The sequence below is a fragment of the Pteronotus mesoamericanus genome, unplaced genomic scaffold (genome assembly GCF_021234165.1).
Source record: "Pteronotus mesoamericanus isolate MK-2021 breed Mesoamerican mustached bat unplaced genomic scaffold, CSHL_Meso_final contig_557, whole genome shotgun sequence".
Lineage (NCBI taxonomy): Eukaryota > Metazoa > Chordata > Mammalia > Chiroptera > Mormoopidae > Pteronotus > Pteronotus mesoamericanus.
Window position 1 is genome coordinate 3,900,972 of NW_026555200.1, and position 23,834 is coordinate 3,924,805.

General features: G+C 53.4%; 2 protein-coding genes and 1 pseudogene across 5 annotated transcripts in view; all 3 read right to left on the minus strand.

Annotated features, from left to right (window-relative positions):
- The window catches only part of VPS13D (vacuolar protein sorting 13 homolog D), a 224,503-nt gene extending 218,453 nt beyond the window's left edge, over positions 1 to 6,050 (minus strand). For all 4 annotated transcript variants that reach the window (XM_054579727.1, XM_054579726.1, XM_054579725.1 and 1 more), the window contains exons 1-2: positions 5,945 to 6,050; positions 2,846 to 3,017 (exon numbers count right to left, since the gene is read on the minus strand). In XM_054579727.1, coding sequence (XP_054435702.1) covers positions 2,846 to 2,942 — 97 coding nt within the window. In that variant the 5' untranslated portion in view covers positions 2,943 to 3,017; positions 5,945 to 6,050. The remainder of the gene's footprint in view (positions 1 to 2,845; positions 3,018 to 5,944) is intronic.
- Positions 6,051 to 13,191: 7,141 nt separating this feature from the next.
- The window catches only part of TNFRSF1B (TNF receptor superfamily member 1B), a 34,781-nt gene continuing 24,138 nt past the window's right edge, over positions 13,192 to 23,834 (minus strand). Inside the window, exons 9-10 of the mRNA XM_054579730.1 lie at positions 19,632 to 19,839; positions 13,192 to 15,135 (exon numbers count right to left, since the gene is read on the minus strand). Of these exons, the coding sequence (XP_054435705.1) occupies positions 14,855 to 15,135; positions 19,632 to 19,839 (489 nt within the window). The 3' untranslated portion in view covers positions 13,192 to 14,854. The remainder of the gene's footprint in view (positions 15,136 to 19,631; positions 19,840 to 23,834) is intronic.
- Positions 16,008 to 16,277, minus strand: LOC129075647 (small nuclear ribonucleoprotein E-like; annotated as a pseudogene).

Here is a 23,834-nt window from a genome sequence, read left to right on the forward strand (position 1 = left end):
TGCCAGAGCGCTGGTGGCCGCTACCTTTTGGCCACAAACGTGCCCCGCAAGGTTTCGGCCTCCAGCTTCCACTCACGCTTTGCTCAACCGCCAAGTGTGGTGACCCGCTCGCACCCCTATCGAAACCCTGCTAAGACCCACTCAAGAGCCCCGCCGTACGAGCGCCCCCAGAGTCTCACAGACGGGGGGAACAGCCCCTCTCCTCTGCACCCCACTGCATCATGCCTGAAAAACAACAACTGACACTGCCTTGGGTGGCCGTGTGGCTTCTGTCTCCCCAACAGGGTGACAGCCAGCTCTCCAAGGGCAAGGGCTGCAGAGACGGGGGTGGCCCAGGGAGCGCGGCTGTGGTAACAGCAGCTACCACTCAGTGAGGCCTCAGGATGCGCCGGGCACTGCATATGCACCCTATCATTTCGTCCTCACAACTGTTTGAGGAGATACTACTATCTGCTCCCTTTTTGAGATGAGAAAAGCGAAGCTTAGGGGGCAAGCAGTTCGCTTACCACTCACAGAGCTGGCAGGTGGTGGTGCTCGAGCTCATACCAGATCTGTTGATCTCCGGCGGCAAGAGGGAGAAGGCATGAAGGGGCGGCCCAAGGAACCTCCCGGGGTCACAAACGGCCGTGCAGTGTGGACCCGGGGCAAGCCCCCACGCCGGAGCCCTTAGCGTCCTCTGCAGTCTCCCTTTTGGGCCATTCCACAACACGGAGCCTTACCCAAAGCGGGCGCTCAGCGAGCGTTTGCTGAGTGACTGAGTGAGTAAAATCTTACAAAGTGCCGTCTCTGTCCTTCACTCATATGCTAACTTTGCGTTTGTATTACTGCTAACACGTGTGCACAATTTACCTTTCAAATCCAGCCACCCACCAGCCAGTCGCTGCCACGACGACCGAGGATCCCCAGTGACGGGGGCTCGCTCACCCTGGGCTGAGAACGGCTCTAGCTCTCTGACTGAGGTGTTTAGTCCTCAGAACCTAGTGAGGCAGGTAATATTCTCTCCAGTTTACAGAAAGGAAGACTGAAACATGAAGAATTTGAGTAATGTGCCCAAGTTATTGGTAAATGAAGGAACTAGGATTCCACAACAGTGTAGCTACAAAATCCCTACTCTTGACCACTCTTTTGCAACTCCCAAAGCATCTAGAATAGTAGATATTTGCAGATATATTGAAATAACATCCCCCAAATAAGACTAACTATAACTGTGTCATCAAGATCAACAGAAAGTGTCCCCTTCTTCGCAAGGCCATTCTCAGTCCACTGAGTCCTGGCCAAGCACTGCGGGGTGCTTTGGAGCCATTAGATGGCACCATGTGAACACCGGTTAAGAAAGTAAAAGCATCTTTCTATTCTGCAGGGAAACATTCCTCAAATCCCGCCAAGTTCGTTAAGTGCCATAGAGAATACTTTTTTTAGAAAAAGGAAATAAGCATAGAAAAGCCGTTTAAAGCACCAGAAGAAAGATACGCACAGTTTTGATAAGATATATTCTGTCTAAAACTGCTGAGATTAGAAATCTGTTATCGGTACAGATTCCAGGATACATCATATGCCATAAAAATTTCTATTTATCCATTTCTTCAGCAAACATGCCTTACCACTGCATTGCTGAGAGAGCCAGCTCTCTTGCGAGCAAGGCTACACTTTGCCCTTGTCTTTCCAGGCCCTGGCACCTGCCCTGCACAACTTGGTTGGCTTCACAGTGTGTACGAGAACGTCAGCAAGTGACCAAAGAGGTGATTTCGAAATGACTATTGTACTTTGAACACGTCCTGTTCCCTGACGGGCTGGTCACTTTCACTTTACATTTCATAGCTCCCTTCGAAGGACAGGCGGAAAACAGGGGGTCAGGCGAGAGCCCACTTCTGTTTCCAATGAAGGGAAGGGAGGGGCGGAGGCGCGCCTGTGACAGCTCGCCAGAGCCTATCGCAGCCACAACCATTCCACTGGTTTAGATGGATCAGAACGTTCTGGAAAGCAATGCCTATGGCGACAGGGGAGCCACTGGCACCCTAGTCTCAGCCACACCGCCACCTGCACCGCTGCTGTCTCCACAAACCTGTCCTGCTCCACGTGCCAAACTCACGCTCCGGGACGCGGAGGTTCACACCACACTGGCGGACTCCTGTCCACTCTGCGATTCTGCATGCTTGCAGGCTGACTCCCTCTCCCTTCTCTAGATTTAGTAAGGGTTCCACTTTGAGATGAACAAAGAGCACTTAAATGAAAACAAGGAGGAGGGGGAAAAAGCAGCCCATCCCCATACCAAACTGCTGGACTGCATTTACCAAGTACAGGTCTATACACACTAGAATGTGTCACACTTTCGGTACTTGACCAGTAAGCAAGACAAGACCTCAGAAATGCATCGCACACGCACAGAACATATTGCAATACCTCTGCTGGGTGTCTGTTATACGCCAGCAGGAGAGGAGCTTCAGATGTCACTCCACCTGATCCTTGCAGCAGCCCTGGAGAGGGGTAGTGCCCTCTTTTTCTACGGAAACTGAGGCTCTAAATTTCAATGTCAGTACGTCCATTGTCACTGTATCATGGCTGCCACCATAAAGCTTTGTAAGACTAAAAATTACCTGGAGTAAAGCACAGCCACCAGGGGTCTAGTCTTAAAAAAAAAAAAAAAATTAACAGTTCCCTAAAATCTACAACAATACAGCTACATACTTAAGTTACCATGTAATAATAATCAGTGTCATATGGGAGAAATTATTTCCTGTTACACATATTTAATAAGAAGCCATCTGAGCATCACATTTTCTTATTCTCAATAGGACAAGAAGAATATAGAAAGTAGAAGTGCCAAAAAAGAGATGAATGCACTCACCTTTCAGAAGCGCAACAGAGAGCTGGTCAGTGTTCAGGTTATTGACATACTTCCCCAGGTAGGTGTTGAGAACCCAGGCTACGAGCCCTTCCAACATGACTATAGCTCCAAGACAAGGTGTTTAAAAATCACCGATCATTCTTTACGTCTCTTCTCATGGTCACAGAAGAATCTGTGGGGCGGGGGGAAGAAGTCAACAAAAAAAACCCAAATGCTTTTCTAAGCTGATTTTTCCTTATACTTTCTTTAAAGGTAGATGAATTCAAACCACAGACTCAAGAAAACATGGGGTGAGAAGCACTGTAAGATGTCATTAGTAAATGGAGGGCCAAACCAATACATCTACATTTTGATGCAATGCAAGGAATAGTCACTTACAAATTTACCAAATATTACCTACTATTCCAAGCCAAGTATCTTTTCAATGTAACTGATCATTAAACTGTCTGCTTTCAGTGACTCACCCTGAGACCACGGGTTCTTATCCAGGTGTGAGCTGGCAATGTCTAGAGATATTTTTGACTGTCAGGAGTGGGAGGCTGCTACTGGTGTCTTGTGGGTAGAGACTGTGGATGCTGCTAAACATCCCACAATGCACAGATAGTTCCCCGCAGCAAAGGATTAACCAGCCAGAGTGTCAGCAGCGCGAAGCTGGGACGCCCTGTCCTAGATTAAGGCAAAAGTGCACTAAGAGATTGTATCAATGAACTTCATATTCTCCAAAGATCCTCCCTAATCCAATTTTGCAAATTTGTTCATCGGGATCATTTGTAAAATGATAAAAAAGGAAAAGAGAAGGCAGTGGTTTTTCACTGTTCTTAAATGTCCTGAAGCTGCTTCATTCATACTTAATGCTGATACACTAAACTATCTCAGTCGGTAATTATAAACACCATAAATCCTCTGGTCCCAGCTATGGTATTTACATCCTATACTAAATTACTACTGCCTATCATTATTATTAATAATACCTGGTGTTTATTAGTATTACAAAAATATACAGATTTTGAGTTTTACAAAAAGTTAACCTGAGATACCAAAGGTTTAAATGAGTCCCAAGATCATGCAGCTAAAAGGTCCCAATCAGAACTGGGATCTCCGAATCCTGCCCTGAGCCAAGCATGTCAGACACCAGCCCGTCACGCTGGACACTCCAGAGTTGCTGTGGCAGGCGTCCCACTTGGAACCACCCCTTTCAGGATCCTTTCCAAGCTCCATGCCCCTCCCCCAGTGAGTCATCTTACTGCCAGAAGATACACTTATCCCAGCAGAAAGGCCCCCACACCCAAGACCCAAACACGAGGCGCCGTAGAGTTAACCTCTGGAAAAGACTTTTGTCAACAGTGTCTTGCACTTCCAGGCAAGACTTTTATTCCTTAGAAAGGATCCTAAAAATGAATACGTAAATAAATAGCATTTAGTGAAATACTCGTTTCTTTCCAAAGACATTTTTAGAGTTACATTTTATGTAAAACTAGGAACCTACTAAAGATTATTGGATACATTTACTTATAGAACAGGTTACAAGAACAAATTTCCTAAAATAATAAATGTTTAACAGTCTGAGTAAAAGAAACATTTATTTTAACTTTAAACAAGTTAAATCTGTGAAAACAAAATGTAAGCCTAACTAACTTAGTCTTCTGATGCAGACTCCAAACACACTCAAGCAAAGCGCCCAAGTCAGAGTGCTCTTTATTTTTGAAGTTAACCTCCACTGATTTCAGCCCTGCATGCCAACAAACTCTCTCTCTCTCTCTCTCTCTGAAGTGCCAACTACAAATGCGCTCCCAGTAAAGCGAAACAACTGTTAGTTTGTATACAAGATCGGGCCCTACTCCACTCACCCTGTAGGTGGAAGAATGCAAAGCACAGATTATAAGCACAGTAAAATGCCCTGGTCAGTACATCGAGACCCAAGCCAGAAAGCATTATTAGCTCTGCTAAGCATCCAGACCAGGCTTGACGCCACTTCACGGATTCCCTTAAGGAATCCGGTGTCAGGAAGGGCCGCCAGGCTGGCCGGAATCCCTAAGTGTTTACGCGCAGGTCCATCGGGGATTCCAGGCAGCTGCGATGCACTCACCCCCGCTGGCCTCCCCAATCGGTGGGGCAGGTGACACTGGGGATCAGTGCTCGGCCCACGGGCGGACAAGGAGCCGGGTGACCTTGAGCCAGGCCCCTCCCTCCAGGGGTGGCCAGAGCCGGGAGTAAGAAGGACTGGCAAGCGGACCCCGGCGCCCCTCCCACAGGCGGCCAGGCTCAGTGCGGCTGGCCCCAGGGAGCTCGGGGATAGGAGGCGTGGGGCGGGGGTCGGTGGGTACTGCCAGGCCCGGGATCCAGAAGGGGAGGCTCCCACAGCCCTCCTGCCAGCCCCTTCTGCTCTGACAACCCGAAGCTCCGCTCCAGGGGACAGAGCTGATAAAGCCCACCTCCCGAATAAAGCCTAGTGGGAACGGCGCCGGCGGTCCCATACCCTGGGAGGGAGCGCTCAACTGGGGCGCGCCCCGGAAAGGCAAGGGGTAATAGAAGGTTTGAGGCCTGAGATCCGTCCCATTGCAGAGTGTGACCCCAAAAGGCTGGTGAAGGGAGTGGTTAGGACACTTTGGAGAACTGTCTGGCGCCTCATTCTTGGGTGCTGGGTTGGGGGGGGGGGGGTTCTTGCACACTGGGGTCCTGCATTGAGACCGAGGGTCAGGGGGTAAGATGTGGACTGACACCGCCTCAATCCCAGGGTGGCAGATTGCCGGCACGCCAGAAAGGGTGCCGGTTCTGGCGGTGGCTCAGACTCCCCAGGACACTGACGCCGGGATCCCGGGAGGCTCGGGCAGCCCGAGCCTGTGGCGGGGGTGCCCGCGGGGACTTGGACGCAGGGGTTCCTGGGGGTGAGGGTGACAGCCTACGCGCCGTCGGAAGTGCGGACACCCCAAGGATCCCCGAAGGATTTCCGATGGCCGGAGGGCCGGACGCCGGGCCCCGGGCTCCAGGAGCCGCGCTCCCCACGGGCGGACCCCGACCTCCTGGGCTTAAGCGGAGACGGAGCGGCCGACCGCCGGCCCACTCCCGCCCTGCCCGGCGCCTCCCCGTCTCAGCCCGTACCTGTCGGTATCCCGGGCCGCCCGCCCAAGCCCGGCACTGCGCGGCGCTTCCTCTGCGCCGCTCCTCAATGGCGCTGCAAGCGGCGCTCTGGCCCTCCCCGACCCGACCAATCGAGCGGGCGACGCGCCAGCGCCTGGCCAGCCGAGCGCCGAGTCATCGAGGGGGCGCCCCCTGGCGCAGACGGCCGCTCCTGCAGCGGAGGGCGGGGCCCCTCGTGTTCAGGCGCAGACAGTATTGGAATCCTGGATGCCCGGCCTTCCATCTAACCCCACCCCGCTGCAGTCAGGCCTCCACTTAGTAGTCGCATGGGTCTGTTAAAACATAATCCAGACCATGCCACTTCCCTCCTAAAAACGGCTTCCCCGTTAGAGTTAAAACCCGCTTTTCCGCGGAGTTGACACCAAGGTCCTATTGGATCTGGTCCCTTCCTATTATTTCTGCCCCTCTTTCCCTGGCCCACTCTGCCACAGCATCCTTCAGCGCACCCTTCAGTGCTCTTCAGTTGCCATTCTCTCTACTGCCCAGTAGAAAGGTAATGCAAGCCACAGAGTGATTTTAAATGTACTGAGTTGGTACGTTGTTTTAAAAAGGGAAAAGAAAAAAGTGAAATTAATAACGTATTTTAATTTAATCCACTATGTCCTGAACAGGAAAAAAGTATCCAGGAGGTATTTTAGGGTGTCTTATAGGTAAGTTCTTGAAATCTAGTGTGCATTTTGCACTTACAGCGCTTCTCAGTTCAAACCGGCCGCATTCCCAGCGCTCCACGGAGCATGCGGCTAGTGGCCGCCCAGCAGCTCCGCAGAGTCCGAGAGGCGAATCCTTCTTGCTCCCACTGTTCCCCCTCCGAGAGGATTCCCCTGCCATCCTACCTAAAGTTCCCCTCATCTACGACCCTATTGTATTTTCTTCACAGAACTTAATGGTACCTAAATTATCGTATTTATTTGTTTATACATGTTACCTTTCCCCACTCTGAAAGTTCCCTGAAAGCAGAGATTTTATCTTTTTCACAAATGTTTCTTCAGCCCCTCGACATTGCCTGGCCCAGAAAAGGCTCAATAAAGACGTTCGGAATGAATGAATGAACGAACGAACAAATGGAGACTTCATCTTGCACTGTCACCGGAAGAACAGGAAGAACACCTCAGGCTCATAAAAAGTCAGAAAATGCAGGACACAGGACAGCAAGTGGCAATGCTATATTTACCAAATAATTATCAGCCATCATAATGCTAAGCTAATGGGCTGACTCACGCCTAAGCAAGATCTGGATTCCTCTGAAGTGGCGGCATCAACCTGCCCGAATCTCAACCCTGGATCCTCCAGGGCTGAGGTGTGGCGTAAAATCCCTGCACTCCACAGATGAAAAGGAGCCCATCAGGGCGGACGGATCTTACTCCGGGTTCGCCAGCACAGAAACGCCGGGCTGTACCCGGAGGAGTGTGTTAAAAATGCAGGTGCTGAGTCACCATTCATTCAACCGGTATTACTTAAAGCGCCTGTGCCCGCGGTTTCTTATCAATCTGAACATACATCTACCATACAGCCATCGCACCCCCAGGTATTGACCCAACACAAATGAGGGCCCATGCATACACAGACTTATACACGAATGCTCATAGCAGCTTTATTCATAGTAGCCCAAAACTGGGAACAATCAAAATGTCCATCAACAGGAGAAGAGATAGACAGATTGCAATTTACCTACACAGCGGAATACAAGTCGGCAATGAAAAGGAACAAACTACTAAGACAGGTACCAGCTTGGAGGAACCTCAAAAGCATTAGCTTTGTGGGCGGGGGCCGGGGGCGGGGGAGCCAGACCACAAAAGACCACATACTGTCGTGACTCTATTTTTATGACATTCTAGAAGAGACCAAACTGGAACGGCTGAGTGGTGGTGGCCAAGGGTGGGGGGGAGAGGGGGTTGATTGCCTAGGGAGGGCATGGAGGAACTTTTTCGGGTGATGAACAGGCCTAGATCTGGGTTTTTGTTGTCACAAGGTTGTCTACAGTTGTCAACATTCATTGAAGGGTGCACTTAACATTGGTAAATTTTCTGTGAATTACTCCTCAGTAACGCTGGTATTTTAAAAATCTCTGCCCTCATAGGGCTCAGGTGGCAGCAGGAAAGGAAAGACAGGCAATAAGCAAAGTCAATGTAAAATATCTAGTGAACCAGATGGTTCTAGGTCCTAAGGAGGAAAACAACGCGGGAAACAAGGGAGGAAGGAGGGGTGTCTTGTTTTAGATGTTTGGCCAGGAGAGATCTCCATGAGGAAACCTGGCCCCCAGGCTAATTCAGCGAGTCTACAGGAGGCCCCAGATCCCCAGGTGATGGACTTGTGAATGCAGAGCTACTGCAAAGGCCTCATTGTACACAAGGGGAAACTGAGGACAGGAAAGGAGCAGAGACTTACTCAAGGTCATACAGAGAGACCACGGGGCAACCCAGGTCTCTGCTGCAAGCCCAGAGCCTTCTCCCATGCAGCCTCAGCCCTTCCTGCCCTGGGCGGCCTGCCTTTGGCTGTGAGAGCAGAAGTTACAGCCATTGTGGGCGAAGCAGGAGACAGGTCCAAAGCTGGTCTGGCTGAGGGGACGGGGTTGTGATGGCCACAGGGAGGGTCCTCCCTTTGTCCCCTTCCAGGTTGTGGTCCCCGAGGCTGCAAGCTGCTGACACAACGGGTGAGAGAGGCTGCAGGAGGTGGGGGTCACTTCTTAATTACCACCTACGCTAGACCCTGAGATGCATGTTGACACCAGAGGGCAAGTTTTCTGAGACAGAGAGTTTTGAGGGCCCCTGCTCAGTACCCCACTCCCTACGGCCTATCAGATCCCTCACCACCTAGTCTGGTGCATATCAGCCTCCAGAATCATCTAGACCACAGGGACTTCAGACAGGCCACCAAGGCTGCTGCAGAAATGTTTCTTTTGGCCCACACAATGCTTTAAAGTCATTTAAATTTCTTATGACACTTTCAGAGCTGGAGTTTACCTGTGAAAACCTGTATTTGGAGCTTCTCCAGAAAAATTAAAAGATTTGGAGGCTGTGGAACCCCTACACCTCCTATGCTTACATTCATTCGTTCATTCACCATTTACTGAGCACCTACTACATGCCTGGCACTGTTCTGACCACTTGGGGCTACATCACTGAGCAAAATAGACAAAGCTCTGTCCTACAGGAGCTTATGTTCTATCAAGAGGAACGGACGGTAAGCAATAACTATAACAGATATGTAAATTATACAATATTTCAGGTGATGATGTAAGAGCCCTATGGGGGAAATAGGGCTCTCAGGGGAAGGGGAGTTGTCATTTTAATTATGAATTAATTAATCAGACCTTGAAGGCATTTAACTCTCAAGAGCAGTGCTGTCCAATAAAAATGTAATACAAACCACATACATAAGTCTAAGCAGCCACATTTAAAAAGAGGGACAAGAAACAGGTGGAATTAATGATAAATAAATGTTTTATTTAACCAAATATCTGCAACATGTTATTTTAACAGGTAATCAACATAAAAAATTATTTTTCTATGTCCAGAGTCTCTTGTGGAAATGAAGACAGCATGGGCAGAGGGGGTACTGTCACCCTGCCGGGGGCGGGGCGGGGACAAAGGACCGACCACAGCTCAGAAGCCAGCCACTCCCCTCGCCGAGGAGATTCTGAGCTCCAGAGAGAGACAGCTGCCACTCCCGGTTTGCACTGCAGGTTTGCCCCAAGCAGCCTCTCAGCCCCAGCTTCCAGCTTTCGGGATGCTTCTGAATATGGAGCTCCTGGCAGGTCAAGAAGTCCCGAGGGAGAGGGCCTTCCCTTCCCTTTTGATTTGCTTGTGAAATTCTCCAGAGCTGGTTATCAAGAGCCTCCCACAGCACACAAACTGCTCATCCTCCTTGACTCCTGCGGTAAGAATCGAACGCAGCCCTTCAGAGCCATCCTCTGCGGAGCAGGGATAATCAGTGCCTCGCCTATCTCCTGGGGCAGTTATGCAGATAAAATAACCGAAGTTCAGTTACCCAGCTCTTCCACTGGCAAAGCTGCAGAACTTCTCACACCCCCCGGCTCGGACCCCGCCCATCACACCGAAAATAAAACCCTCCATCCTTTCTGTGGCTTCTGAAGCCACCTTCCCCAGGCTTGTGTCCCCAAGCCTGCTCAAAGCTCAGTTTCTCAGAAAAGCCTTCATCATCCCACCTTGCCAACTAGCAGCACCCTCACCCTTCTCTGTCCCTTTATGTTGCCTTATTTCTCTTCTTAGCACTTACCACCTCCTGGCATAGCCTACAGGTATTTCTTTTCTTCTTTGTTTAGATTTTATTTATTTAAGTTTAGAGAGAGGGGAAAGGAGGGAGAAAAAGAAGGAAGAAAAACTGACAAACATGCGAGAGAAAAACATCCTTTCATTGCCTCTTGCATGCCCCCAACTGGGGACCGCACATGCCCAGACTGGGAATCGAACCAGCGACCTTTCAATTCGCAGGCCAGTGCTCAATCCCCTGAGTCACACCAGCCAGGGCTACAGGTATATCTTTACATAGCCCCTCCTAGCGTGTCAGCCCCAGCAGGGTCCCGGTCTGTCCTGGCCCCTGTTGCACCCGCAGCATCCGCATGCACAAAAAATAGCAGATACTATTTACTGAGCACTTACTATGTGCCAGGCACAGGTTCCAAGCATTTTACAGACAGTAACTCATGTAGTCCCTTACTCCGAGGGAGGTACAATTTTGACCTCATCTTACAGATAAGGAGAATGAGGCACAGAGAAGTTCATGAACTTGCTGGAGGTCACACAGACAGGAAGTGGAAGAGCCAGGACTCACCCCTGGGCAGGTGGGGTGCAGGGCCCCCGACTGTGCTAGTCCATCCACTGCTGCGCTCCCTAATGATGATGAGTGAGTAAAAACTAGGTAAAGGGAAATCAAGAGGCTGCTCCCTCCCCACCCCAGCTGCCCTGCCTTAGAGGACTTGTTTGCTTCATGGTGGTTAAAGAAAAGAAAGAGGCAGGAGGGGCTGCCCCGGGCCCATTTTTACTGGTTATCCCAACAGACAAGGGGCCGCCTTCTGTTCCTTCAAATAGACTCCCTGAGCTCTTGTGATTTATACAAGCACATCTCACTTTATTGCACTTCTCTCTATTGTGCTTCTGGATGTTGTACTTTTTTATGCATTGAAATCAAGATCCTCCACCAGTAAGAAGACGACGCCTTGCTTTACTGCAGTGGTCTAGAACCAGAACCGTGCTATCTCTGAGGTATGCCTGTAATACAAAATACACGTGCGGTCATCTTTCTCTGAGCACTGAGCCCTGGCCAGGTAGCTAAGTTAGTGAGAGCATCGTCCCAACTGGCTAAGGTTGCAGGTTCAATCCCTGATCAGGACATATACGAAAAGCAACCAATGAGTGTATCAGTAAGTGGAAAAACAAATTGATGTTTCTCTCTCTCGCAAATCAATAATTTAAAGCAAGACAGCACACTGGGAGCATCCTTTATCCTAATACTTGTTCTGTGTCCTCCTGTTCTGAAATAGCTCCAGGGCCACAAAGGTGAAACCAGGGTCTGTTATTCATATCAAACCCCTTTCAACCACACCTGAGTTTATGGTAATGAGTGTAGTTTGGAAGCCCCTAAGGATGGAGACTAGTTGCCAAGAAAACCAACCCTGTGCTTAGAGTGTAAGGTTAGGGGCTAGAGTTTGACCAATGGCCAATGGCCAATGGCCAATCCTTTATTCAATCATGCTCATGTAGTGAGGCCTCAAAAAACCCCAAAGTGATGGGGTTCTGAGAGCTCCTGGGTTATGAGCATGTGGAGAGCGGGGAAGGGGGCGCACCCAGAAAGAATGTGGACCCTCTGGCCCCTTCCCACAGAAACCTTGCCCTGTGCATCTCTTCCATCTGGCTGTGCTTGAGTCTGGGGTGCATCTTTTGCAATAAACTGGTGATCTAGTGGGTAAACTGCTTTCCTAAGTTCTGGGATCTACTCTAGCAAATTAATCAAACCCAAGAAGGTTGGGGAGGGGGCATGTGGGAACCTTTTATTTATAGATGAGGTGCACAGGTGCAGCCTGGACTTGTGATTGGCATCTGAAGTGAAGACAGTCTTGTGGGACTGAGCCTTTAACCTGTGGGACTTGTCACTGTCCCCAGGTAGACAGCGTGGGAATTGAATTGCTTGGGGTGTGTGTGTGGAGGGGCCAGAAATCCCATCCTTGGGGATCGAAGTGTCAACAGCAGATTGAGAGGAGACACAGGAAGTTTTCCTTTCCACCCCCTCACACCGAATCACCTGCTTTTACCCCGGTGTATAGAAGGCAGAACCAGACCAGGGATTGTTGGGGCAGGAGAGGGAGTGGGAGCAGCAGAGCAGGGCAGGGGGTGGCTCCAGGTAGAAGCCACCGGAAGGGGGGCAGGGAGGAGGAAGTACAGCTAGGCCTCACTCTCCTCCCACCCCCTAGTCTCCTGCTGGTGCCTCCCTGAGGGCAAACCCTGCTGGAAGCAAAGGGCAGGGCCTGGGCTTGTGGTCTGGTGGAGGCCGCCTCCCGGGGCACAGAGCTGGACGGACTGAGGAACTAGCACTGCGTGCACATCGCTGGTCATTCCTCGCCAGTCCTCACTGCAGCCAGAGCAAGGGGGCCCGTGCTCCTCCTGGTAAGGAGAGGCCATGAGAGTCTAGGGTATGATTCGCATCCCTGTCCCCACAGCCCTACTCCCAACCCACCCTCCCTCCAGCACCTGGAGGCGACGTTCCAAAAGACACAAATGGCCGCGTCTCTCCACTGGTTCCAACGTTTTGGGGAGACCCCTTCCTCACTGCTCCCCTTAGCAGAGCTGCTGCCGCCCTGCCCTCTCGCTGTGCCCCGCCGGGCCCCGCCTCCTCCCTGTGCTCTACAGTCCCCTCTGCTCCCCCTGACCTCTCCAGTCCCTTCCCTGACCTTCGGACCCAGAGGGTCCTCCATGTTGGCTCCATTTTCTTCATCACCGTGTGCTGTGTCTTCTCAGTCTCTTCCTACCCCCTTGGCTTTAGTAGCCGCTGCATCCCGGCACCCAGAGCAGTGCCTGACGTTAACGAAAAGCCCAGTAAACACTTGTCCCTTCAAACACTGTGAACTCATGGGACATATTTATGGTACTTAAAGCCACAAAGCTAAACAGGACCAGCAGGTGGAGAAGAGGCACAAGGGCCGAGATGAGGAGGAACCAGCGGAAGAGGCGGGAGAGCCAGGTCAATGTGCAAAACAAACAGAAGGTTTATTTAGAAGCAGGAATGCTTTTCAGTATACAGTGCAAAATCTCACGGTCTTGGGAACAACACAAGCTGGGGGGGAACTGAGGCTACATCCAGAAAGGTCTCCTTTTATTTAATTCATTGCTTCCCTGCCCTGCTGGAGTCATGGTGAGGTCGGAGGGCCTCCCGGAACTGTCCACCAGGGGGCAGCCCTGCTCCATGGCTGTGCAGGGACGAAAGTGGGCAGCAACACTGGCCGGTCCAGGCAGCAGAGGCACATCTTGATTCCAGGGTGGGAAGCTTTTCTTGTCTCCATGGTAACAGCTGGACTCCCCGACCCTCTAAAAGTTTGGCTGCAAAGTTCAAGTCCAGTGGAATTTTTCAACAAGGGACCCAAGTACCATGAACCCAAATTGGCTTCTCAAGGAATCTTCTTTCCAGAATCTGGTGAGGCCACACACTTGCCCACCCTCTGCAGGGTGTGGACAAAGGTGTTTGGGGGGAATAGCCTGACTCTTTAATAAGTAAGAACCCTTTGGCAAAAGTTGGCTTCAGCTGCTTCAGGAAGGCCATTCGGCTGGACAACATCAGCTACACAGACCCACAGCACACGACAGGCACACAGCCACACACAGACTGGCTCTCAGCATCTCACATCCACTGGGGATCATGACAGGAACAGTACCAAAGTGGCCCCGCCACTCCCCTGCGGCAGGAACAGCGGGAGGAGGCTGGGGGGGAACAGGGGCACCCCTCGCGAGTCGAGGGAGGAAGGTGGAGGCTGAGGTAGGAGGAGAGAGAGGTGGCTGCAGGCCTCGGTCATCTCCAGGTCTGAAATTCCCTGATAGAAGGTGTGGCCTTGGACCCCACACCAGACAGCGAGGGAGGGGGGTGGGGCTGGCGCTCTGGGTACAGGGTGAAGGTCAAAGGCAGAGAAGGCCAACTCCGAGATTTTGGCTTTGTTGTGTTGTTGGCCTGTTTGTCTGCATGGCACTTACTGTTTTGTTTTGTTTTGTTTTGTTTTGTTTTGTTTTTCATTGCCACACATTAAAATGGGAAGACTTCCTGTTAGAGGTCTGCCGTCCTGCCCAAGGCGGGTCAGGCATCCAGGCCGCCATCCTGGGCCCTCTGGGTGTCTGATTTTCTGTGTACAAGAGGTGGAACTAGCAGGAAGGGCGGGGGGTGCTTCCGAAGGGTCCTTAGCTAACCCAGGGGACCCCCTACCCCGCGCAGAACTATCTGACTGATGACAGCCCCTTCCCCCTCTGGCACCATCCTGCAGTCTCGGCATTGGGGCCGAATCGCTGCCCCTTCTCCATGGAGGACATACAGCGCTCCCCTGCCCCCTCGGGCCCCTCTGGGAGGCAGGATGCTGGGGCCTCCCAGGGAGCCAGAGCCAGGTAGAGCCCAGGGGGAACAACGAGGGCTTCAGAAGCCAAGTTCACAAAACCAGAGAGGCAGAGGCCCCCTGGGCGGCTCAGTGTGCCCAGCCGGCCTTCCGAGGAGAGGCCTACAACTCTCTCCGCCTCTTCCCTCTGCTGGCAGGTGAAAGGCCAAGGCTGTGGAGGCCACTAAAGGAATTTGGCCTAGAAGGAGCGAGAGTGCTGGGGGTGGGGGCCGAGGATGCTCAGAGGTCAGCCCACCTGGGCGGTGCCGCGGCCCACGCCAGCCTGGCTAACTGGACTTCATGCCGGCGTCGGGCACGCCGAGGTTCAGAGGCTTCTCCTCTGAGCTCTGCCGCAGAGTCTCTGGGGCCCCTGCCTGGGACTGAAAAGGGCATTCCTCCTTGGAGAAGGGGACCTGCTCGTCCTTCGGGGAGCCTGCGGGGCTGGAGTCCATGTTCCCTGCTGTGGAGCTGGCCTGGGAGGAGCACTGAGAGCCGTGGTCGGAGCTGCTGCAAACGTTCACAATACAGGTGACGTTGACCTGGGTCCCGTGGCCACCAGGGGAGGACTCTGCAGAAGATGGGAGAGGGCGGTCAGTTGGGGGGGTCTTGGAGCAGGGGCATCCTCGTGGCCTGTCTCCTGCTCAAGAGGCAGGTTAAAATGTGGGGGCGGGGGGAAGCACTGCGCCAGGAGCCGACAGGCCCCGCTTCCAGCCCAGCTCTGCTGTTAGCCTTGTGCAAGTCACTTAAAGTCCCTGTGCCTACTTCCTCATCTGTAAACAAGAATCCGCAGCCCAACTCAACCGATAGATGGGAGGAGCCAATTACAGAAAGCACGTGAAGGTGTTCCAAGAAAAAAACATCCTTCCCACAAAGAATCAAAAAGTGAACAGGGACAGGAAGTGTACATTACAGACTACTGGTCAAACAATCGAGATGAGTCACCTTCCAGGCCTGGCCTCATCCGCAGTACTGGCCACACCAACTATGACAAGCCAAGGACACTGTCATTGACCCACTATTTTCACGCCAAAGAGTCAACATCAAAAGACTATGAATTGCTCCCTTTATTTATTTATTTTAAAAGATTTTACTTGTTTATTTTTGGAGAGGGGAAAGGGAGGGAGAAAGAGAGAAACATCAATGTGTGGTTGCCTCTCATGCACCCCTTACTGGGGACCTGGCCCACAACCCAGGCAGGTGCCCTGCCCTGACCAGGAATCGAAAGGTGCCCCTGGCGCTCAATCCACTGAGCCACACCCGCCAGGGTGCTCCCCCTTTTTAAAAGGAGAGCAATCTCATGGCATTTGTTATCTGGTAAGAACGTAGCGGTAATCAAAGCAATGTGAATAAATACTTAAAAACTATACTCCCAACAAAGATCACCTAAAAAACAAACTGTATTTATTGCTTCTCAACAATTTCTCACTTCTTTACTCACTTCTAGGTGGAGACACTTGGGAGCAGAGTAACATTATCTCCTTTGAGCATGATCTGACCTAGCTGTTTCCTTGACTTTGAGAATGAATCTCATCGGCATCATCTAATACAAGGTCCATATACTCATCAAAACCGATGACACCACGCTCTGCACGTTCACCTGCTCAAAAACCACACCTGAATCCCAGATCTATTTTGCAAGTATATGAAGGTGAGGTTGATGGGCAGCACCATCCCCTTCTGCACTTGTTGGCCCTGGCCAGCGCATGCCATGGCGGAAGCTGACGAAGACCACACTAAGCCGCACGCTGCCTCAGAAAGGGGCTTCTCTCAACTGCTCCGCTATGGACAGTAGGCATGGACCCCGATGGTGTCTTCACTGGCAGCAAATCTTTTCCCTCCACGTAGAGATGCCTCTAAGATTTCATAAATCTGGGGTTCCAGAATGGGGCGGGGTAGTAGTTTGTCCTCATCTCTGAGGCCAGAATGTCTGGAACTTTGCAGCCAGACCATCCTGGGTTCAAATCCCTGCTCTGCCCCCATGAACTTCGCCAAGTCACTTACCCTACGGGACTTCCGTTTTCTCAGCGGTGAAATGGGTATAATGATCCTGTCCACCTCCTCGCAAACAGCGATGACAGTCCTGTTCCCTGCCATCCCTCCAGAGCCTGCGTGGCTCCTGGGGATGGGGTGACCCTCTCGGTGATGCCAGGCAGAAGGCCGGCGCCGGAGACCCAGCCACGTGTGCCGCACCTCACCCTGACCGCAGCCCCCTCTCCCACCCACGCTGCTCCCCCTCGTCTCAGCCCGCAGAGCCAGCACCCCCCCAGCTGCTCAGGCCCGGGGTCTCGCACCCGTCTTCCCCTCACACCCCACTGCCGATCCATCAGCCATGCCAGCCTGGTCCACCTTCAAAAGACACTTCAAGTTCACTACCTCCTGCTACCTACCGCCCACGCGAACCTGCACCCACTGCGACCTGGACCAGGGTGAAGCGCCTCCCCATCTTCTGGCTGCTTCCCCGTCCCTCTGCCCTCCATGCTCCACCAGCAGCCAGAGCGGCCCTTTCCAACTTGGGGGGTCACTTTCTTGGTTGTTCAACAGACCACAGTCCCCACCACAGCCTACAAAGCCCTGCAGAACCTGGCGCCTGCCTGCTCCCGCCCCATCGCCTGCTGCCCTGAGGTCTTGGCTGGGTTCCTTCCTCTCCCTGCAGCTCCTTGAGCCCTCCCAGCCCCGGGGCCTTTGCAGGTGCTGCTCCCTCAGCCTGAAGCTCTTCCCTACTTCCGTGACTCATTCCTTCCTTCCACTCAGGCCTCGGCTCAGAGGCCCCTTCCTCCAAGAAGCTTCCCTGATTTTCCTCTTAAAGACATTCACCTCCTGCCCCATCCCTCACTCCTTCCTATGTCCCTCCCTCCCTCTGCTATGCTTTCGCAGGCCCTGGCTCCTCCCACGTGCAGCCCATTTCTTGGGGCACTCATTCGTGTCCCCCGACCAGGCCCTGAACCCAAGAGGACAGGAACTATTCCCAGCTGGGTCCCTAGTGCCTATAACAGACATGTGCTGAATAAAGAAAAACCAGCTCACAGCTGTGTTTTGTTCTTGTGGGTGGTCATGTTTTTAAGTGAATTGGCTGCCAACGTGTACAATTCAGGAATTTACACTTTAAACATCTGGCTTTACGGCTGCCTCTGGGAGCCAGGTGAGGGAGATTGGCCAGGAAGGACCCGCACACCTGAGTGCAACTGGCGGGAAGGGCTTCAGGCGCAGGTTTGCCACGCCCCCGGCCTTCCCACCCGCCCTCTGCGGGCATCTGCGTCTCCTCACTAGCCAGTGAGGGACAAGCCAGGAGATGGATGTAAGGGTCTGTACATTCCAAAACCCCTCAGAGAGTAATCGCTGCTGGTACCGCGGGGACCTGCTGAGTCTGCAGAGCACCAGCAGGACTGGCTGATGATCTTCCAGTCCTTCCCCAGCCCAGCTCCCCAGCTCTAATGGATCCAGACGAGGTCGGAGCTGGTGAGCTGCTCTCAGAACAACCCCAAAGAGGCCAGCGGGAGGGGGGCTGAAATCATGGGCCAGAAGGAAATTTCCACCCCGAGCCTCCACAGCACCCAAATGTCACCCGAAGTCACTATGGCCTTTGCACACCGCGAATGAGACATTGTGGGGGCGGGCAAGGAGACCGCAACAGGACACAGCCCATGGTGGCAAGAGGTGGCAAGAGGTGGCAAGGTGGCGGTGGGGGCGGGGGGGCACAGAGGCCAGACAGGCAGGAAGGGAAGGAACACAGAAGGGGCAGAGGGTAGGAGCGGTGGGCAGGTGCAGTCAGGGGGCCCCCGGGGTGGGGCACGGAGGGAGCCACACCAGGCCGGCTGTGGACCAGGTATCGCTAAAGGTTGGAAAGGTGAATCCAAAAGTTGGACGAAGACCAAGGGTTATATTTGCAGCTCATTCATTCATTCAACAAGCATTTAGGGCTGCCTGCTATATTCCAGACACGGACCAAGCCCCCCTCGGGGAGTTTGCAGGAGAGGGGGCCACTAAGAGGGCACCGCATGAGAGGCCCGGCTGGGATGAGGCAGCACGGTGAGCTGCCTCGTTCCTGGGGGCAGTCCAGGGAGGCAGCACCCACGAGTCAGGTGACAGGGAGGAAGGTGTGGCAGCCCTGCTAAGGCGGTGCCATGGCCTGTCCCTGGGGGAGGAAACTGAGGCTCAGATTCTCACGGCACCAGAGCAGCCGGGAGGGCACCTAGAAATGACCCAAGTCCGCTGTCATTCTCTGGGTGAGCGGGGGAGAGGCAGGCCAGCAGACTTGACCTCTCACTACCGAACACACCCAAAGATGCTCCAGGCTTTCTGGGGGACCCCTGCAGAGGCGCCCCCCAGCATGGGCACTGGAGATGCCCACCAGGGTGACACCTTCCAAATCCAGGGAAAAATGCAGATGCGTAAAGGGGGCAGGGGATTCTTCAGACCCCACACCCAATCCTGGGGCCTCCGGCCCAAAGGACCCCGGCAACGAGCCACAGCGAGTGGAGCCCTGGAGGTCCCACTGGTCCACACAGCTTTCTGCCCCAGGACCCAGGGTGATGCCTGGCTCTTCCTTTACTAGCCACATGCCCTTGAAAAAGCTGTTTAACCTCTCCGGGCCTCAGTTTCCTTGTCTATAAAATATAATCGATATTAATATAATGCTATATTACCTAATTCTAAAGCAATATTATATAATAATTATGTAACACTATGCCATTAATATTAATACTAATCTACATTAGATTCATAACACAAGGAAACCCCCTGCCTGGATATCCGACTCGAAGGACAAGTGGGGATTGTCTAGAAGGAAGGGTATTCCTGGTGAAAGAACCCACGTGGGCAAAGGCCGGGGCGGGGGGTAGCCGGCGGGGTTCGGAGGATGGAAAGAACCTTGTGGCTCAGCGCTGCACCTGAGGGTGGTAGGGAGGTGTGGCTGAAGGACGTGCCAAGGTTCTCGGGCCGGGCTTCGAAGGCCCTGCTCGGAGCTCAGGCCTGTCCTGCAGGGGAGGCCCAGGAGGGGATGGATCAGGCAGAAACCGGGAAGAAACATGAAGAGGGGAGGAAGCCAGATGGGCTCCCGCCTCTTACCTGAGCTGCCGGAGCTGGCCCGGGCCTCCCCAGACCCATGGGCCTGGTCCCTGCCCGGTGCCTGTGGTGGGTTGCTGGAGGGTGCCCTCCTGTCCGCGCCGCTGGCCGAGCTCTCCAGGGAGCTGCTGCTGGAGCTTGGCGCCGTGGTCAGCAGGTGCTGCTGTTCGGAGCCCGGGGCATCCTGGGCCTTCTCAGCAGGCAGGTGAGGCTGGATGGGGAGGGGAGGAGACACAGAGGTCAGGCCATCAGCCGGCTCCTCCCCCTTCCGCCTTCTCGTTACCATCCACACCCCACGCCATGAGCACTTCACAGTTTACATCACACTTCTGCCCACAGCACACATTCTTTCCACACACAACGTGTCAGGACGTGTGGTTCTCTGTGGTTTCTGTGATTAGCCTCTGGCTGCCCTCCTGGAGCGTGAGCCATCTTTGGGCAGGGTGCCAGGTGGCCCTGTTCACCAAATACTCCTGCAGGGGGGGCGGGGGGGGCAGGATTTTTATCCTCATTTTGTAGTAGGAAACAGAGGCCCAGGGAAGAAGAGTGACTCGCCTAACGTCACCTCCGCCAGCACAGGGTGATGTGGCTCAGCCTAGCAGCCTAGAACAGGGACCCTGGAGCCAGACATGGAGGTGCAAGTCATGGCTCCATCACTCATTAGCTGTGTGACCTCAGGCGGGTTCCTCAGCCTCTCTGTGCCTCCATTTTTCATCTACAAAGGGAAAATAAAACCCCACTTCCCAGGGTTACTGGGAAGATCAAATGGCTGAGCATTTGGCAAGTGCTCAACCAATTCCCACTCTATAGGAAGCTCCACACAAGAGCTGATTAAGTCAAAGGTATGCAAACTGCTGCCGTGGGCTCACTCTGGCCGGCCACTGTTTCTGTACAGGCTGCAAGCTAAGAATGGTTTTCACATTTTTTTAAATGAGTTTTTTTAAAGTTTTTTTGTTTAGTTTTGTTTTGTTTTTAGAGAGGGGAAGGGAGAAAGAGAGGGAAACATCAATGTGTGGTTGCCTCTCATGCGCCCCTGTTGGGGACCTGGCCCGCAACCCCGCAACTGGGAATCAAACCAGCGACCCTCTGGTTCACACGCCAGCACTCAATCCACTGAGCACCAGCCAGGGCAGTTTTTACATTTTGAAATGGTTGAAAAAATTGTAAAGACTAGTATTTTGTAACGTAAAATTATGTGAAGTGCAAATGTTAGTGTCCATAAATACAGTTTTACTGGACGACAGCCTCTCCCATTTGTTTATATATCGTCTGTGGCTGCTTTTTCCCCAAAACAATGGCAGTTGGAGTAGCTGTGACAGAGACCTAGGATCCAAAAGCCGACAGTACTTACTGCCTGGCCCTTTGCAGAAGAAGTTTGCTGGCCCTGGTGTTACATCAGTAACCCCATGCAGACAGCACCTTTATTTAGGGCCCTTCCCAGAGTCCATCCCCCAGGCTGCTCTGTGACTCCCCCCAATGCCTTCTTCTTATGGAACATAAACAACAACAACAACAATAATAATACACGAGCTTGCATGTCATCCAATGTTAAGCACTGCGCTGGTGTCCTTCCAAGACACTATCTATAGTGATCCTTCCGACAGCCAAGTGTCACCCTCGCTTTGCAGGTATGGAAACTGAGGCCTAGAGGGGTTGAGTTACTTGCCCAAGGCTACACAGCGAGGACATGGTAGAGACGGGTTATAACCCATGATGCCTTTCCTGGGTGTGTGGTGCTCTGGCTCTAGAGGCTCAAGGCTCAAGACAGGTGCCCGTTTCCAGGCATCATGCTGGGAAGCACTTAGGAATTCCACTCCGAGGCTGTTGCCTGTCCACATGCACCGACTGGGCACACAAGCCCCTGCCTTGGGGCCCCGGGGGACTGTGGGACTGTGGGGTCCCGGGAGGAAAGGAGATAAAAGGGACCACATTCTCACCCTCTGCCCAGGAGGAGAGGGTAAAATGAGAACAGAGGTGAGAGAAGGGCTGCTGAGCCACACCTTAGCGTGGCAGGCGGAGGCGAGGGTCAGAGGGTGAGCCGCTGCTATGGGACAGGGGGCACAGGCCTGGTAGACCCCCTCCCCGGGGAAGGCTGAGACCCCAACTGACCACTCCAGACGCTCCAGAAGGAGTTACAGTTCCAGCTGTGCTCTAAGTGGAGCACCTGATCCTTCCCTGGACTGGCCAATCGCCACCGTACCCCCCCCCAGGCCCACCCACCCGGGCTGTGGTCTCCCAACACCTGAGCCTCGAGGAGCCCTCCACATCCTGAGGCCTCTTCCTCTGGCTGGAAGGAACCTTCCCAAGCAATCCCTGTGAGGCCACGGAGGCCCAGAGAGGGGGTGTCCCCGCTCGGCGTCACAGAGCTGGTCCATGGGAGGGGCGGGACCAGCTCAGATCAGTGTTCCAGAGCCGCTGACTTGCCACTGTGTCCTGCCTCCCTGGCTCACCCCGCTTCCCCAGCGTTGAAGGGAGGGGGCATCTCTAGATTTCCAATTCGTGCTGCACTTGCCCAGGTGGTCCGACTTTGGCCACCGGACCTCACTCCCAGCCCTGCTTTGAACGTGGTCAGACAAGGGGAAGGAAAAGGAGAAGCATCCAAAGGTCATTCCTCACAACCCCTAGAGAGGGGGTTTTCATACTTCTCTGCTGGCAGCCAGGGCCGCGTGGAACAAAACCTCCAAAGGTCAGAGCCCGCCTCCCTCCTGCAAACTCAGAACTTGCGAAGTTCAGACAGGCTCTGAGTGGGGCAGATAAATCCTGAATCTTGTCTCTTGGGCTGGGATCCCAGTGAGGGTACTGAGGGGGTTCATATGAAAAACAGGATCCCAGCCAGCCCGCCCCTTCCCACCTCCCAGCCCCTCAGGGTCCAGCCCTGCCACACACAGACGCAGAGACCCTGGCAGACCCACCAGCCAGGTCCTCCGGACACAGGGTCCGTGTCTGCCTGCCTGTGCAAGTGTGTGTCCCTGAGGCTCACACACCTGTATGTACAGGGGTGAGGGTATGTGAAGTGCACATACACGTGTCTATGGGGGTGCGTGTGTGCACGTTCTGCAAGAGGTGCCATTAACATGTGTGCTCAGGGTGGTGAAGAGAGGCTCTCCTAGGTTTGTGCCCCAGGCCACTCATCTTGGCTGTGTGACCTTGGGAAAGTAACTTAACTTCTCTGAAACCAAGTTTGCTGGGCCATGAAACTGGAGCAATAATCTTACCGTCGGTGTCATAGCATGGCTGTGAGAATAAACAATGCTCAGAACTGCACCTGGTACACGTTCAGAGCCTCATAAATGCTCCCTCTCATTGTTAAACGTGAGCACGTGCATGAGTGTGGGGGGGGGCCAACTGTGAGTGAGCTCACACGTGAATATGCTGATCTTTCCTTAAAAAGAAGGAAGCCACTGTCCCAGCATGCCTTGCAGTTACTTCTGCAGTGGGAGGGACCGGGCAGGGCTGAGTCACCGCACCCTCCACCCCAGCGGCCTGGGGAGCCCCACAGCAGGGCCCGCCGCCAGCCAGAGGAGGAGCGGAGCAGGACGCGGGCTAAGCCCGGGGGTGGGAGCCTGGGGGCTGACGGGCATCGGGGACAGTGACCAGCTTCTGAGGGCGGGCCCTGCTGGGGGCTGAAGGTGCGTGGAGCAGCCTTGAGTGTCCAGCCTGCCCAAACCTGCAGATTCCAACTGAGGTTCAAACCTGGGCTCTGTCACTTACTGAGTGGCCTGACCTCCGACAGGTAACAGAGCCTCCCTGAGTCTGTTTCCTCCTCTGTAAAATGGGAGTTATCGTACTGTGTACCTCACAGGGCTGTGTGGGGATGCAGTCAGTGCCACAGACCCTGGCCCGGGGCTCAGCCAGTGGGGCCCGCCCGGCGGGGCGGGGGCTCGGTGGGAGCGCGGTCCCGTAAACCAAAAGGTTGCCAGTTTGATTCCCGGTCAGGGCACGTGCCTGGGTTGCAGGTTCAGTCCCCAGACAAGATACGTGTGAAAGGCAACCAATCAGTATTTCTCTCCCCATTTCTTCCCTCCTCTCTAAAATCAATGAGCATGTGAAATCAATGGGCAAGTCCTGGGGCGAGGATGAAAAAGAGTAGTTGAGTTGCTCACACTCAGTGAAGGGAAAGAGGATGTAGAGGCTGCTGGGCCACAACTGAGACATCTTTACTGCCCCGAGTATTGGGGAACAGCTGGTTGGGGGCAGGGCGGGGCG